General features: G+C 28.9%; 1 protein-coding gene and 1 non-coding gene across 4 annotated transcripts; both read right to left on the reverse strand.

The window, feature by feature from the left end:
- Positions 1 to 1,587: 1,587 nt before the first annotated feature.
- TRNAI-AAU (transfer RNA isoleucine (anticodon AAU)) lies at positions 1,588 to 1,661 on the reverse strand. The gene has a single exon. It is a non-coding gene; the product is annotated as a tRNA-Ile (tRNA).
- Positions 1,662 to 2,774: 1,113 nt separating this feature from the next.
- LOC109809802 (protein IQ-domain 26) lies at positions 2,775 to 5,993 on the reverse strand. Of its 3 annotated transcripts, none has more exons than XM_083065856.1 (4): positions 5,699 to 5,993; positions 4,466 to 4,812; positions 3,636 to 3,842; positions 2,775 to 3,557 (listed from the first exon to the last, which is right to left on the reverse strand). In XM_083065856.1, the coding sequence occupies exons 2-4, from the start codon at positions 4,787 to 4,789 to the stop codon at positions 2,952 to 2,954; spliced, it is 1,137 nt and encodes a 378-aa protein (XP_082921982.1). In that variant the 5' UTR covers positions 4,790 to 4,812; positions 5,699 to 5,993; the 3' UTR covers positions 2,775 to 2,951. The 3 variants fall into 3 exon arrangements, with proteins under 3 accessions (XP_082921982.1, XP_029129493.1, XP_020228791.1); XM_029273660.2 differs by having other exon boundaries at positions 5,707 to 5,992; XM_020373202.3 differs by lacking the exon at positions 5,699 to 5,993 and adding an exon at positions 4,897 to 5,658.
- Positions 5,994 to 13,168: the final 7,175 nt, after the last annotated feature.

Genomic DNA, 13,168 nt, shown 5'->3' on the forward strand with positions numbered 1-13,168 from the left:
GTATTCTACAAAGTACTTTTCCGAACATTAACTTTACTATTCTGAAAAGTACTTTTCAAAAGTGTGTTATTTCAAATAATTTCAAAAAGTTATTTTTTGAATAGTAAGTTTAATATTTTGAAAAGTACTTTTTGAAAGTATGGAAAATAACATACTTCCAAAACGTACTTTCCAAAATACTAAATTTAATATTTCAAAAAGTACTTTTTGGAAATATGTAAAAATATAATCCTAAAAAATACTTTCTGAAACACTAATTTCATTATCCTTGTGAAAATAGTGTTCTAAAATATATTTTTTCATAACATTAAATTTAATGTTAAGGTTTTTGGAAGTGTGAATTAGGGGTGTTCAAAAAAATCAAAAAAACCGAACTGAATTTCAAAACCAGACCGAATCTCTTTAAAAAAATTAGAACCAATTATAATAAAACTGAACCAGATTTAATTTTTAAAATAAAACTTAAAAACTGAACCTGTTTTTTTTTAAAGGTTTGGTTCAGTGGTTCACCGAAAAATATATTTGGATTATGTCTCGCTCGGAGACGGAACAGCCTCAATTGCTATCTTGCTGAGCACTCTCACACTTACTCTGTCTCTCGCACTCTCTCTGTCTTTCTCAGACTCTCGATCTCTCACACTTTCTTTGTGTCTCGCAATTCAACATTCGGTGGTTCAGGGCAAACGGTGGAAAATATCATAACTAATATTACTATAGAACATTGCCACAAGCTCATATTTGTAAACTGTTGCAGGAGAATGTGCCATGGCAATCTGAGACGGTTTCTTCGATAGTTGAGGCCTTGGTTAATTCCAAATCTGCAAAGCAAAGTGTTACTACTTGGTTGTTGTTGCAAGGAACTAACTCTATTGGGAAAACCAGATTTGCACGCACTATTGCTGAATCAGTGTTTGGCAACATATTAACAATTTATTTAAAATTTGTTTATTTCTTAAAATCGGTTCAAAAACTGGTTTGGTTATGAAACTAATTTTAAATCGATTATAAACTTGTTTATTAAAGTAATTCAATTTTAAAATGGTTTATTAAAATGGTTCACATAATTTATAAACCGGTTCATTCTATTAAAATGGTGTGGTGTAGTTCGGTGTGATTTTTTTAAAAAACCAAACCATGCACACCCTAGTGTGAAAGGAGAGAAAATATTAGAAGGAAAAAATGTATGTCTAGTTTGATAACAACTGTCGAGAAAATCACATATATCTTTCATGTTTTTGTGTATTGGTTCTATGATCTGGGTACATATAAAAAAGTGGAAGAGGTGAGAAGAGAAAAAAGTAATGTAAAAGTCGAAAAAATTAAAACTATCCACTAAAATTAAAAAAATTAAAGACTAAAAGAATTAAGAATATCTTAATTTAAAAAATAAAAGTAAAAGAGATATACTTATTTTAAAAAAAAAAGTGTATATATCATGGACCATGTAAAAAAGTATATATAATGTGTAGGCCCAAAATTTAAATGGATTTAATAAATTTAATGAACGGAAACTTACTCCCACTGGCCACAAACTACAAAAATTAATGAAACAACAATGTAAGAAAAGCAAATAAACACAAAACACTTTGGCCCATGCAGGTCTCGAACCTGCGACCTTCGCGTTATTAGCACGACGCTCTAACCAACTGAGCTAATAGGCCAGATGCTGGTGGGTTGATACAAAACATATTTACATTTTGTTTTCAATAGAATGTGCTGTTAATGATGAATATGAAGGTGAAAATAACAGTATTCCATTATATATATTGTTCTTCGGCATTTTATATTATGTTGAATGGTTCCGTTTGATTTTGGCTAGGCTGCTTCGCTTCATTTGACATGGCACTGTAGCACCAAAACATTCCAAAAGGCTTTAATGTTAATAAAATTGATTTAAATTTTACGAAACAAACAGGCTTTAATGATTGCTCATCCCTCACACAATTCTTACTACATGTTTGGAAATATGTTTATGAACACCAGCTTTATGTCAAGGTAAAAGCTACCAAGAATAATTGAGTTTTTCACTTTTTCTTTAAATTTGACCTGAAAAGTGAAAACTCGATACTACTTGCATTTAAGATCAATTTCTAAACACACTCAATATTTAATCAAAATAATACATACAGCTGAGCTTTCAATTCCACGCTACGAGTCTACCAACTCACTTAACTCGTAGAATCATGAATACCCAATTTCAAGCTACAAAAGGTGTTCGTTCATCTTTTGTCTCATCATACCAATTTAAACATATTTATTTTTTAGATATTAGTTTTAATGTGTCCAGAAAACAGGTTTAGGTTATATTTTATACTGTTAAAATTCAATCAATGTCCTATATTTTTAAAAATACATTTAATATTTATTTATTAATTTAATAGATATTACTTTTATGATTATATTATAATCTAATTTTAGTTTTATCTTTCTTTAATTCTATAATTTCTATACGCTATACATTTCATGTGAAAAAAATAAAATTAAATTAAAAAGCCTTTTTATTTTGCTCTATTTGTCGAATTTATTTTTAAAAATTATATTAAAATATTATAATGTTAATATTTTAAGTTCAAAGGCAATAAAAATAAGTATAAAAAAAACTGAAAAGTTCTTTATAATCTGAACTTTTGTGTTATTAAAATTTGTGTAAGACATATGTATGCAATGAAAAATCATCATTTAAATTTTTACCTAAAATTAAAAAAAGAATGAAAACTTTATAGTTAATATCAAATGGCTAAATTTTAAAACAATGTCAATACATATACAAGTCATTGTTGCTAGTAAGTATGCAAATTGCAAAGCCTTTTCCATAATATGATGAAACTTTGATCTTTAATAGGAGTAATCGTCTGTTACAAGGAAAAGTGCGGGAAAGAAAACTCACTCTATGAAAAAAGAAACATTAGAAAAAAGAAATTAAAAAGTAACCACTTTACTTAAGTGCCCTCTTAAATGTTGTTAAAAAAAAAACAGTAATCTTGAGTATTTGGGTTGGATGGCCACTGCATCCTAGCCCCACTAACACTATTTCTTGCTGCCATAATTTCACTAATTGAAAGCCTTTTCTTGAGTTCAGGCCTTTGCTTTGGAGCACTATGAGACCTTAATTTTGCCTTAGAAGAGTGAGTATTGGCCATGTAGTTAGGGGAATTGGAACAAGGCCTAAAGAAGGTGTCTCCACAAACACTCTTCATTGGATTATTTGTGCTATTAGCTAACATACATTTTCCCAAACGAGGCGTGTTGTGTGCTGTGGAGAACTTCTGACTTTCATCAACGTTGAATAACCATTCAAACTCTTGAGGGTGCCGGTTTCCATAAGGTGAGATTCGACTTTGAATTGGACAATGAAGAGAGGATGATATTGCTTGATAATTAAGATCTTCTCCACATTCAGACATTGTGTTAATGTTAAGGTTCCTACATCTTGAATGGGGCATGTGTGTGTCAACCTCAACAACTTTAGGAATCTCATCAAATTCACACAAGGGTGCCTTACAGCATATGGGTACCCTTCTACCGTGAAACCCATTTCTTGTTTCATCAAACCGTTGCTACAAGAAATAAAAAGGATCAACACACAAACATATTACTAATGTTGATGGAAAAAGAGTGAAGGTGTAAGTTTTTACCATATATTTCCTTGAAGGAGTTTCTGGATGAAGTCTATTTTCCTTGTCAATTGAACGTCGAGCTCGCACTGATCGAGCCACAGCTTGAGCTCTTATCATAGCTTGCACACTGTGAAAAGTTGCAGCAACCCTTTTCCGAATTAGATAGCCTCTAACAAGAGCTTGTATCTTAACCAATCCTTTCAGTGCTCTAAGAGCCTTTCGCGCCTGAAACCAATATGTTAATTATATAAATATTGAATTGAAGTGCCACAGAATATACCAAAAATTATCGCATAACATAATAGAACATTCTGTGTTATACATTGTAAGTTGTATCACTAAAGAGAATATAAAGTAATGGTGTGGAAATTAGCCTTTAGCAAATGGATCAACGATTTAAATTGTTAAAAAAGATTAGGTGAATATAAGAATGTAATAATTGGCTCAAATGAAAAGAAAGACTATAATCATATATATATATACTTTCTCTCCTTCTATTTCTGCTCAGTTTTTCTCTCTCTCTTCTATCCATCCAAATTCACATTATCTATGATATCTGTCTTTCTTTCTCTATTTTTTTTTATGTATTTATCTCTTCAATCCATCCAAATCCATCACAAAATAGGATGGAATTAATCATTAGCCAAATGAAAAAGGACTGTTTCATTAATAAAATAAAAAGTGCTTCGGTGTAAGAATCAAGCAAAGCACATCCTGTACCAAACAATGCAATTAGGCAAAACGGCATTTTGTGTAAACAGAGAGGAAACAGACAACATCATAAGCAACTAATACTAAAACCAATTAGATTCGAACATCCCTTGAAGAGAAAGTGGTGGATCACATACCAAATAACCTCTAAAAAAAGATTGAATCTTGAGAGCAGCCCAGCCCTCCCTGCTTCCAATAAGCAAGGTGCCTCTGTCACAGCTTCTTGACCTCACAATAGGCACATCAATTGCAAGCTTGTTCTTGACACCATCTTCAGCAACATAGGATCTACGAGCACGATGAAAAGCAGCAACACTGGTTGGAGCAATGTGACTCACTCCATCCTTCCCTGATCTTTTCTCTTCCCTCTTGTCATGAGTCAATGACCCCGAATTGCCACTGTACTCCCTCTCTTTCTTTAATCCCAACAACCCTTTCAACCACCTCGAAGCCTTTCCCATAATTTCCCTCTCTCACTCACAATCTGGAATGAGAAACAATGCCAAAGTTAAACTCTAATGTGAACCAAGCCAAGTGTAGTAACAAAATGAATACAAGTGGTGCTCACTGCTCACTGATCAATGCCCTCAATGCAATGCAACACGGGAACTAGTGCAAATTTTGAGTTTTGAAGTGATGTGAAAACAAGTGGAATTCAGTGCAAGAAAGTATCTAAAAAATCTAGCAAAAGGTATGCAACAGGTTGCAAGCAGAGAAGTGATGAGAGTAAGTTTTGGACTTCGGAGGAATATATTAATATAGTGTATCATAATAGCAGGCATCAAACCCTTTAAAAAAAATTAAATGGAAGGATACAGGTGTATATTGTTTTGAGGACAAATCTCTGACACACGTGAGATGAGAGGCAAAAAACCAAAGGTTAAATTCTACACGAAAAAGTGATAATAATCGGTGGTAAAAAGGCTAACAAGATCTTAAATTCAAAAGAGAGAAAGAGCGTCAAATTCCTCTCTTATCTCATCCACTCACTCACTCCATTAATGATCACTAATAACCTACACAAGACACTTTCAATTAATTCCCAGTTTCCCACCCGCTTGTATTTTCCTACCACTGAAAAGTTTCTACCTTACTGCAACAACGCGTACTACACAAATAAAAGATACCAACTGACAAACCCATGATGGTTTCTGGTTCAAACCCTTCAACCCTCTTCTGCTGTACTAAACATCAGCATAGCCATTAAAAGGGCACTTTTATATCATCTTTTTGGCCCCATATAATGGGTCAAAATGAGTTTTGGGTTTCAGTTTCTTTCTTGGAATGGAAAAAAGATCTTTCAGTTCCATGCAGTATCTTTCAACAGTGCACAGAACTTTCTTGCAGTGCAGACAGACCATTGAACTTACATCCTTACCTTCTCGGCTGAATTTTCTTCTGCCACCAAATCTGAAACTACACTCCGGTGAAAAGGGTGAGCAATGGAGTTTTCATCACCAATGTAATCAATTCTAGATTCTCATTTTCAAAGTTTTTGACTCTCTTGGGGTTAACAAAATTAATGGCACGTTATTAATCAGGTTTGGATTTTGATTACAACATTTTTCGGTTATTTATTTGAATTTTTGAATCAAAATCTCGGGAGTTTTGATACAACTATTAATATTATGGTGAGATTTTCAGGGAGTTTTGATGGAGTATTATTGTGTAATTATGGGTAAAAATAATTTTGGTACAGATTTTTTTGACGAAAATAATAACTGATTTAGTGTGTGTTTTAAATAAGATAATAATGATGCACGCGTGTAAACAGAAACTTTTTAAATATTTTATCGTACTACTAAGAAAGAAAACCTATCAAATATTACTTGGCTTTATTAATTGAATTTAGATTCTTTCTTGCAATCTTCTCTCTTCAACTTCTTTCTAGCAACACTAATAATTATTAGATATATTTAATGACTCAAATTTAATCTTATAATTAATATAATTTTTTAAATAATTTTTATAAAATTAAATTTGAATTATTATATATATTTAATGATTATTAGTGTTACTGGAGAGAGGTCGGAGAGTTCCAAATTCCTATTAATTAATCATTATTCACACGCCACAGTAATAGTATCCAAACGTTCCCAACTCTAGAGGGAGGTCAACATGTGTCATTGGTTCGAGTTAGTTGGGTTTTAGGGTACCATGTGGTTGGGTTCAGTTAAGAACTTTAGCTATCTACGTTTCATGTACGTACGCAATAACAAATGAAAAAGTAAAATTTATATTTTGTAATGCTTTTTTAATTACACTATTCTTTTTGAGTTCATATATAAAAATTTAATTCCAGAAGAATGTTTCAAGACCTTACCAAGTTTTGATTCAAAATCATATTAAATACTTTTTTAATTTTAACTTTTGAAGATGATTTCCAAATCACTTCCTAAAATTTAATAATGAAAGTGATGATTTTCAAAATTATATTTTTAAAACAAGTTTAATATATTCTGTAGTTAAATTTTAAAATTTGATATAGAAGAAGAGAAAGTATAAATATTAGGATTTTGGACCCAAAAGGTAAGCAAACCAAACTTAGAGCCCAATCTTTTCCATTGCCCATATACACTATAACAATCTAGTAGTGTTTGAGAGGCTTCGAAAGCTAGAGAAAGGGGTTTCATATGCTTAAAAAATAAAGTATATGTTTAAAATTTAACTAAAAAAGTAACAAATTTAAAATTATCATAAAAATATTTGTAATTTCATTTTGCAAAATTTTAATTGTCTTTTAATAAATAGTTATAATACACTTTCTTGTGTAAAATATTCACTTTAGAAAAGATAAATTTATTTAACTCGTGTTTGTTTGCTGACTGAACTATACACGCATTAGAAAAAGAAAAAAAAAATCGTTTGTCTTTGTACACATTTTGATCATACGATGAACTCACCATCTATGCAACAACTCAAAAACGAAAAAATGACAAAACCTGCTTGCTACTTTTCAGTGTTAGTTCCAAAATTTGGAATATTTACTTTATTAGTTTCATTAAAAAAGATTTTGAGGTTATTTTTTATTTTTAATTTTTTACAGAGCACATGCTTCTTCTATTGAGAACTATACTAGTCAAATCAAACTACATTAATAAAAAGTAAAAGCAAATTCATGAAGATTCAATATTCAAAGTTGACAAATATCATTCTAAAGAGGACAAATATCGTTCTCGTGTGAAGATTGGTCTGAATTTCTACTGGACAATAACATATAATTTTTTTCTGAAAAATATATCTCACAAAATAAATAATGAAAGAAATTAATAAGGAACCTCTGTTTTTTTTTTTTTTTTTTTTTTTTTTTACATTTTAATGAAAATTTGCCTAAAAGTATGTAATGAATACAGAACTAAAGGTGTACGAGGATTTACCTTTTTTTCCTATCTTGTGATGCAAATGTGAATTGCTTCGGAGAGCCTTAACTATCCAATGCACAAAAAGGCTTTCCCAGTGATGTGATGATGAATTCTGAATCTTAATTATTTTTCTGTCTATTTAGCTTTTTTACACATTGATTATCTTTGGAGCTGTACACTTTTGCGTTTGTACTTATGAAGCCGATTATTATTTTTTTTAATGTTGCTAAATGATCTTTTGTATTAGCTAACCTCTAATTTTATTGAAGAAAATGAATTTGTTAGGATATAAACTTGAAACATTTTAAGTCCATAATTTTGGTAAAAATATGATTTGCAAGTTTTGGATATGCAAGCAAATGATTTTATCTTTTTTTAACTTTTCCTCATTGTAAGATTTGATTTGAAAAATTGTATGATTTTTTTTTAATGGCAAGGGATCAACTATAAAGATTATAACATTTGATAAACCTTGAAATGTGATGATTTTCACTATTAAACATTGGAATTACACGTGAACTTGTGAAAATATCCAAAACTTGCTTAATTCATCTTTAAATCTAATTCCTATATTTAATAGTGAAAATATCACATTTGAATTGTTAAGATGTAGTATTTTCTAAGGTCTAAAATTTCATCAAAAGTTGACCCAGAGAGAAAATAATAGAATTGCTTAGATCTAAGCTTATGAGTATGAGAAGTTGAAGAAAGATAAAATCACCGCTTTCTTGCATTAAGGACTTACAAATCACATTTTTACCAAAATATAAACTTGGGGACACCAAAACATATGTGGGGCAAGATTCAAGACAAAATTGAAGGCACCAATAGGGTCAAATATATTAGGCTTTTCATATTGAAAAGAAATTTTGAATTGATGAAGATGAAAATTATTTTGGCAAATTAATAGATGTTGTGAATAAAATAGGACTTTGAAACATCATTTATAAATCAAAAGGTTGAAGGAAAAAAAATTGTGGTTTCAATGCTTGAAAATTATGATAAAGATCTGTATAATTGAAAAGTCTTGTGATTTCAAAACTATCATAGTTATAAAGTTATCTAGTAAAGTTTTTTTATGCAAAAGTAAAGAATCTCAATAACAAGTGATCAAAATGTTAGCTAAAGGTGTCTTTCAAGTAAAACACAACCAAAAGAGTTCAAAAAACATGATATTTTTCAATAGCAAAAAGGGAAAAGCTATAGATTCTTCAAGAAAATTAAGGAAAGCTTTTGGATTGTTCTCATTGCCAATGAATCAACCATGTTCAAGAAGATTGTTAATTAGTATATAAAGATAAACTTTTTTTTTACGGTAACTTTTGCAAAAAAAAATGGTCATACGAAAACCTGAGTAGTAACCCAAAAATCAGACAAATATGATTAAAGAAAATAAAAATGATTATAATGAGTATCTATTTATGACATCTCAAGAACTCAAATCATATAAACTAAATACTTGGCTTATTAATGGCGGATGCACTAGTCACATAGCAAAATGTTTATGATTTTTTTTTACCTCCGTTGACAAATCAATTAAGTAAAAAATCAAGTTAGGAAATGAGGAAACTGTGCAAGAAAAGAAAATAAAATTTTTCTATATCTACTTTTTTAAGTATGATATTTGTCAAAAATGTTTCTTACATTCTGAATTTTGATCAAAATCTTTTTAGTATTTCATAAATGCTATGAAATAGATATGAAATTTTTTTTCTCAAAAAAATAACTATTATTTTATCTTTTATGAACACGAAATGAAAATTTCAAAGATTAAGAAATAATCATAATTTAATTTTAAGTTTTATTTAGTAAAAGATCATGATTTTATTGCTAAAATTGATGAGAAAAATGTTTAACAAGAAAAATTTGATCACACACCAACTTGAAGACATTAAAGACATAAAGAAGAGTTAAACTGAATAACTATAATAGAAATGATTTAGGTCAAAAATTGTTGTACAACATACTAACATAATGACTAAAGTGCTTCTAAAATCAAGTTTGGAGTTCAAGAAACTAAAGATTGGCAAGTTTGTAAAAATTCTCAAGAAAGTATTAGTTTTATGAGATTTAATCTTATTTGATTTGAATAAATTTTAGATAAATTTTTTGTTATTATTGTAGTTTTATATCTTTTATATTTTTTTTATCAATTGAATAATGTAATCTCAAATAAGTTTAATAATCAATGAGACTTGTAAAGAATTTTAAATTAATTATAAGCTTATACATAAATATTATCTTTTATGAATTTTAATGGCATTTTTCATAATTAATTTTAATATCAAATTCTCTACAATTAAGGTTCACTCTTAATTTTTAAATTTTTTTTACCAAATGTTTCCAAGAAAAACTAAAATTTATTTGAAAAAAAAAATGAAATTTATGGCCGCCCCTTAATCACATAATTTTTGTTTTCGGCTCTTGCTCTATTGTGTTTTTTGTAGAACAACTTTGTATGGATCGGTTCATGAAATTCAATAAAACATTGAATCATATCCATCAAAACTAGGATGTGTATAATGGTTGCAACTAATAGTCATTTTTTTAAAATTACAGTTAAGGAAGCCCTTTCCTTCTCTACCTTAAAAATTATTTATTTACTTTTGTTGTGGGCTAATTAATAAGTAGTTGGACATGATGTTGTGGCAAAATTTAAAAAAGCCATGAGAGACAACGTTTTTATAGGCGTGTAACATTCTGGTAAATAGTAATTAAAGTTTTTGGATTCTTGCCCAACACTAAATAAAAGACTTAAATTCTCTCGAGTTTTTGGTAGATCTCATTTCACACAAATGCTTTCTCAAGCAATTGTGGTTTAGGCTGTACTTTTTTTAAATATCTATACTGTGTCAATGATGCATTTGGTACATGGAGTGAGATAATAAAACAACACCGTCGTCATTGCTTTTTTTTTTTAGGTATTAGAACAAATGCAGTATATGTGTAGAACTTGTTCAAACACTACTCATTTTTTTTATAACCGCATTAAATCATATAAGTAATTCAATAATAAATATATATTATTAAAATTCATGTAATATTTAATAAAAATCATTAATTATACTAAATTGAATTATCATAAATGAAAATATTGATTGGTCGTAAGAAATAAAGTATTTGAATTAGATAAATATTATGAGAAGTCTTTTTTAAATTTTTACAAACACTTGGAATGTAAAAGCTTATTTTAACAAAATAATGAATGATGTTGGGATTCAACTTCACCAAACTTTTCCCTTATGTTTACAAACAAACTCAAACTAGTTATAATTAAGAATTTATCAATCACTTATAAGTATAACCAACCTTAAATTCCTTACAAGTTGGAATATAAGTTCCTTAATTAATTTATCAATTTCTTGAATGACTTAACCAAAAAATTAACTTTAAGAACAAGAGCTTAGGAAAGACTAATAACATTTACTCCATTCCTAGAGATGAACATCATTAGTTGCTCTACTTCAGTTCAAAAATTCATAAGTATTTTTCAATTACTTTAAAATTCAAGATTCAAGTTAAGAGAGATCAAACCATAATAAACATTAAATACAAAAGACATACTAATAAAATTGATAACAAAGGAGAATAATAACTTAAAAAATATACATAAAAATGGTAAAGAAAATAGAGAGTTTGATCTTGAAGGTTGCAAAAACTCTATAATCACTACACATTCTCCAAAAAAGATTATCTAATGATTGTCCTTAAATATCCTCCACTTAAATCATAAAATCTTTTGTCTCATTTCAAGAATGACATATAAGTACTTTTGATGCTAAACATGAGCTATCATGCTCAACATGAGACTTGGAACAATAAGAAAGAGATTTTTGAAAATGTGATGTTTAACATAAGTTGCCATGCTTAGTGTCAAATTGAGGCTGAGCGTGAAGGCTAAGCCAAAAAAATGTTCTATCTTAAATCTTCACCTATTTTTTTCTCTCAATATTTCTTGTCACCTAATTATTTATTGAATCCATCTTATTTAAATCAAATAAATACTTATTTTTTATTTTCCAAGTTGTGATAAGTTCAAACTACTAATAATTTACTAAAACCTAGCAACAAACCCAAGTGAAATCGTACCATAGTCAATTTTTTTCAACTAAAATTTTAAAATGATATTGCTATATTTTTTTATTTATAAAAGGTTTAGAATTAGAAAAATATTATGTTAACTAAAATTTGATGATTATTATTATTTATTTATTGTTGGCACGATTATTTACTACCATAATAAATTAAAATACAATTTTAAAATACAAAAAAAAATTTCTATCATGAAAAACATTGTTTGTCTCATATTAATAAGTACAATAGAAAAAAAAAATATTTAGAATATCACATTTTTCAACCTTTTTCTCAACTACAAAATAATAACCAAAAACTTGTGAGTTGCATATTAATGTGAGTTAAAGAGTAATAAAGTTAACTTTTACAAATATAAGTTAAATCTTGGATAAATTAAGATCTCAAATTGAGAAAAATCGGATAAATACTTCTAATAATTATACCACAAAATTAATGAAATTATATCACTTATCTGTTAGAAATTTTATTTCTAATAATTATTATGGGCTGCATATATTATTTTTAGTATTTATATTAGTTATTTACATTTAGTTGGGCTCAATAAAAGTGATCTAATTTTAGTGAGCTTTAGACTGTCAACAGGAAAAACTGATATGGACCCATATAAGTGGAAACCAGATTTGGCCCGTTAGGAGTTAATGGGAACTCTAATAGGTTTAAAATCATAAAGATGGTCAAGGTCCCCAATATGCCAAATCAGAAACACACGTCTCTCTGTCTCCCATCAGAAGAGTAACATCAAGTCCCATCAAGGAATCCAGTGATTTGGCTGAGGATGATCATTGCACCAAAAGACTATTCCGCTGCAACCTTTTGATCAACGTCAATGGATACAGGTACGTATTATTAACATTAACTCTATAATCTGAGACAACAATTCTTAATATTGATTAATGGAAAATTTCTATTTGGCTTAAGAAATTTATCCCAACAAGTGGTATCAGAGCTGCCGTTGTTATTAGGTTATGGGGTTCTAAAGCATATTGTTACAATTTTTTTTCTCTCTTCATTGATAATACGTGTATTTGAATGCGTTGGTCATTTTTTTTGCTTCAATTTGGTTTAATTGATTATACGGATAAAGAGATCGACTAAAAATTGAATTTTTAATTAAAGAGATTTTTTTTGTGAAATTGTATAATTTTTCTGTGAATGTTATGTATTTGTATATGTAACAATTTTGCAATGATCCTGAAGACATTGTCAAATGAAGAAATTTTTTAATTTTTAATTTTCTCACCGGAAGTGAGATAATTGTGCAACAATGCAATAAAGGAATATTTTCTCACCAGAAGTGAGTTAATTGTGCAACAATGCAATAAAGAAATATTTTCTCACCAGAAGTGAGTTAATTGTGCAACAATGCAACAAAGAAATATTTTC

This window comes from Cajanus cajan, chromosome 10, assembly GCF_000230855.2.
Source record: "Cajanus cajan strain Asha chromosome 10, NIPB_CcT2T_4, whole genome shotgun sequence".
Classification (NCBI taxonomy): Eukaryota; Viridiplantae; Streptophyta; class Magnoliopsida; order Fabales; family Fabaceae; genus Cajanus; species Cajanus cajan.

Bases quoted from the DNA above. Each gene is read 5' to 3' on its own strand.
- LOC109809802 (XM_083065856.1), bottom strand. From the start codon at position 4,789: ATGGGAAAGGCTTCGAGGTGGTTGAAAGGGTTGTTGGGATTAAAGAAA. The intron at 3,843-4,465 runs GTATGTGATCCA...TATTGGTTTCAG, and splicing joins CTTTTTTTAGAGGTTATTTG to GCGCGAAAGGCTCTTAGAGC. The intron at 3,558-3,635 runs GTAAAAACTTAC...TATTTCTTGTAG, and splicing joins CTCCTTCAAGGAAATATATG to CAACGGTTTGATGAAACAAG.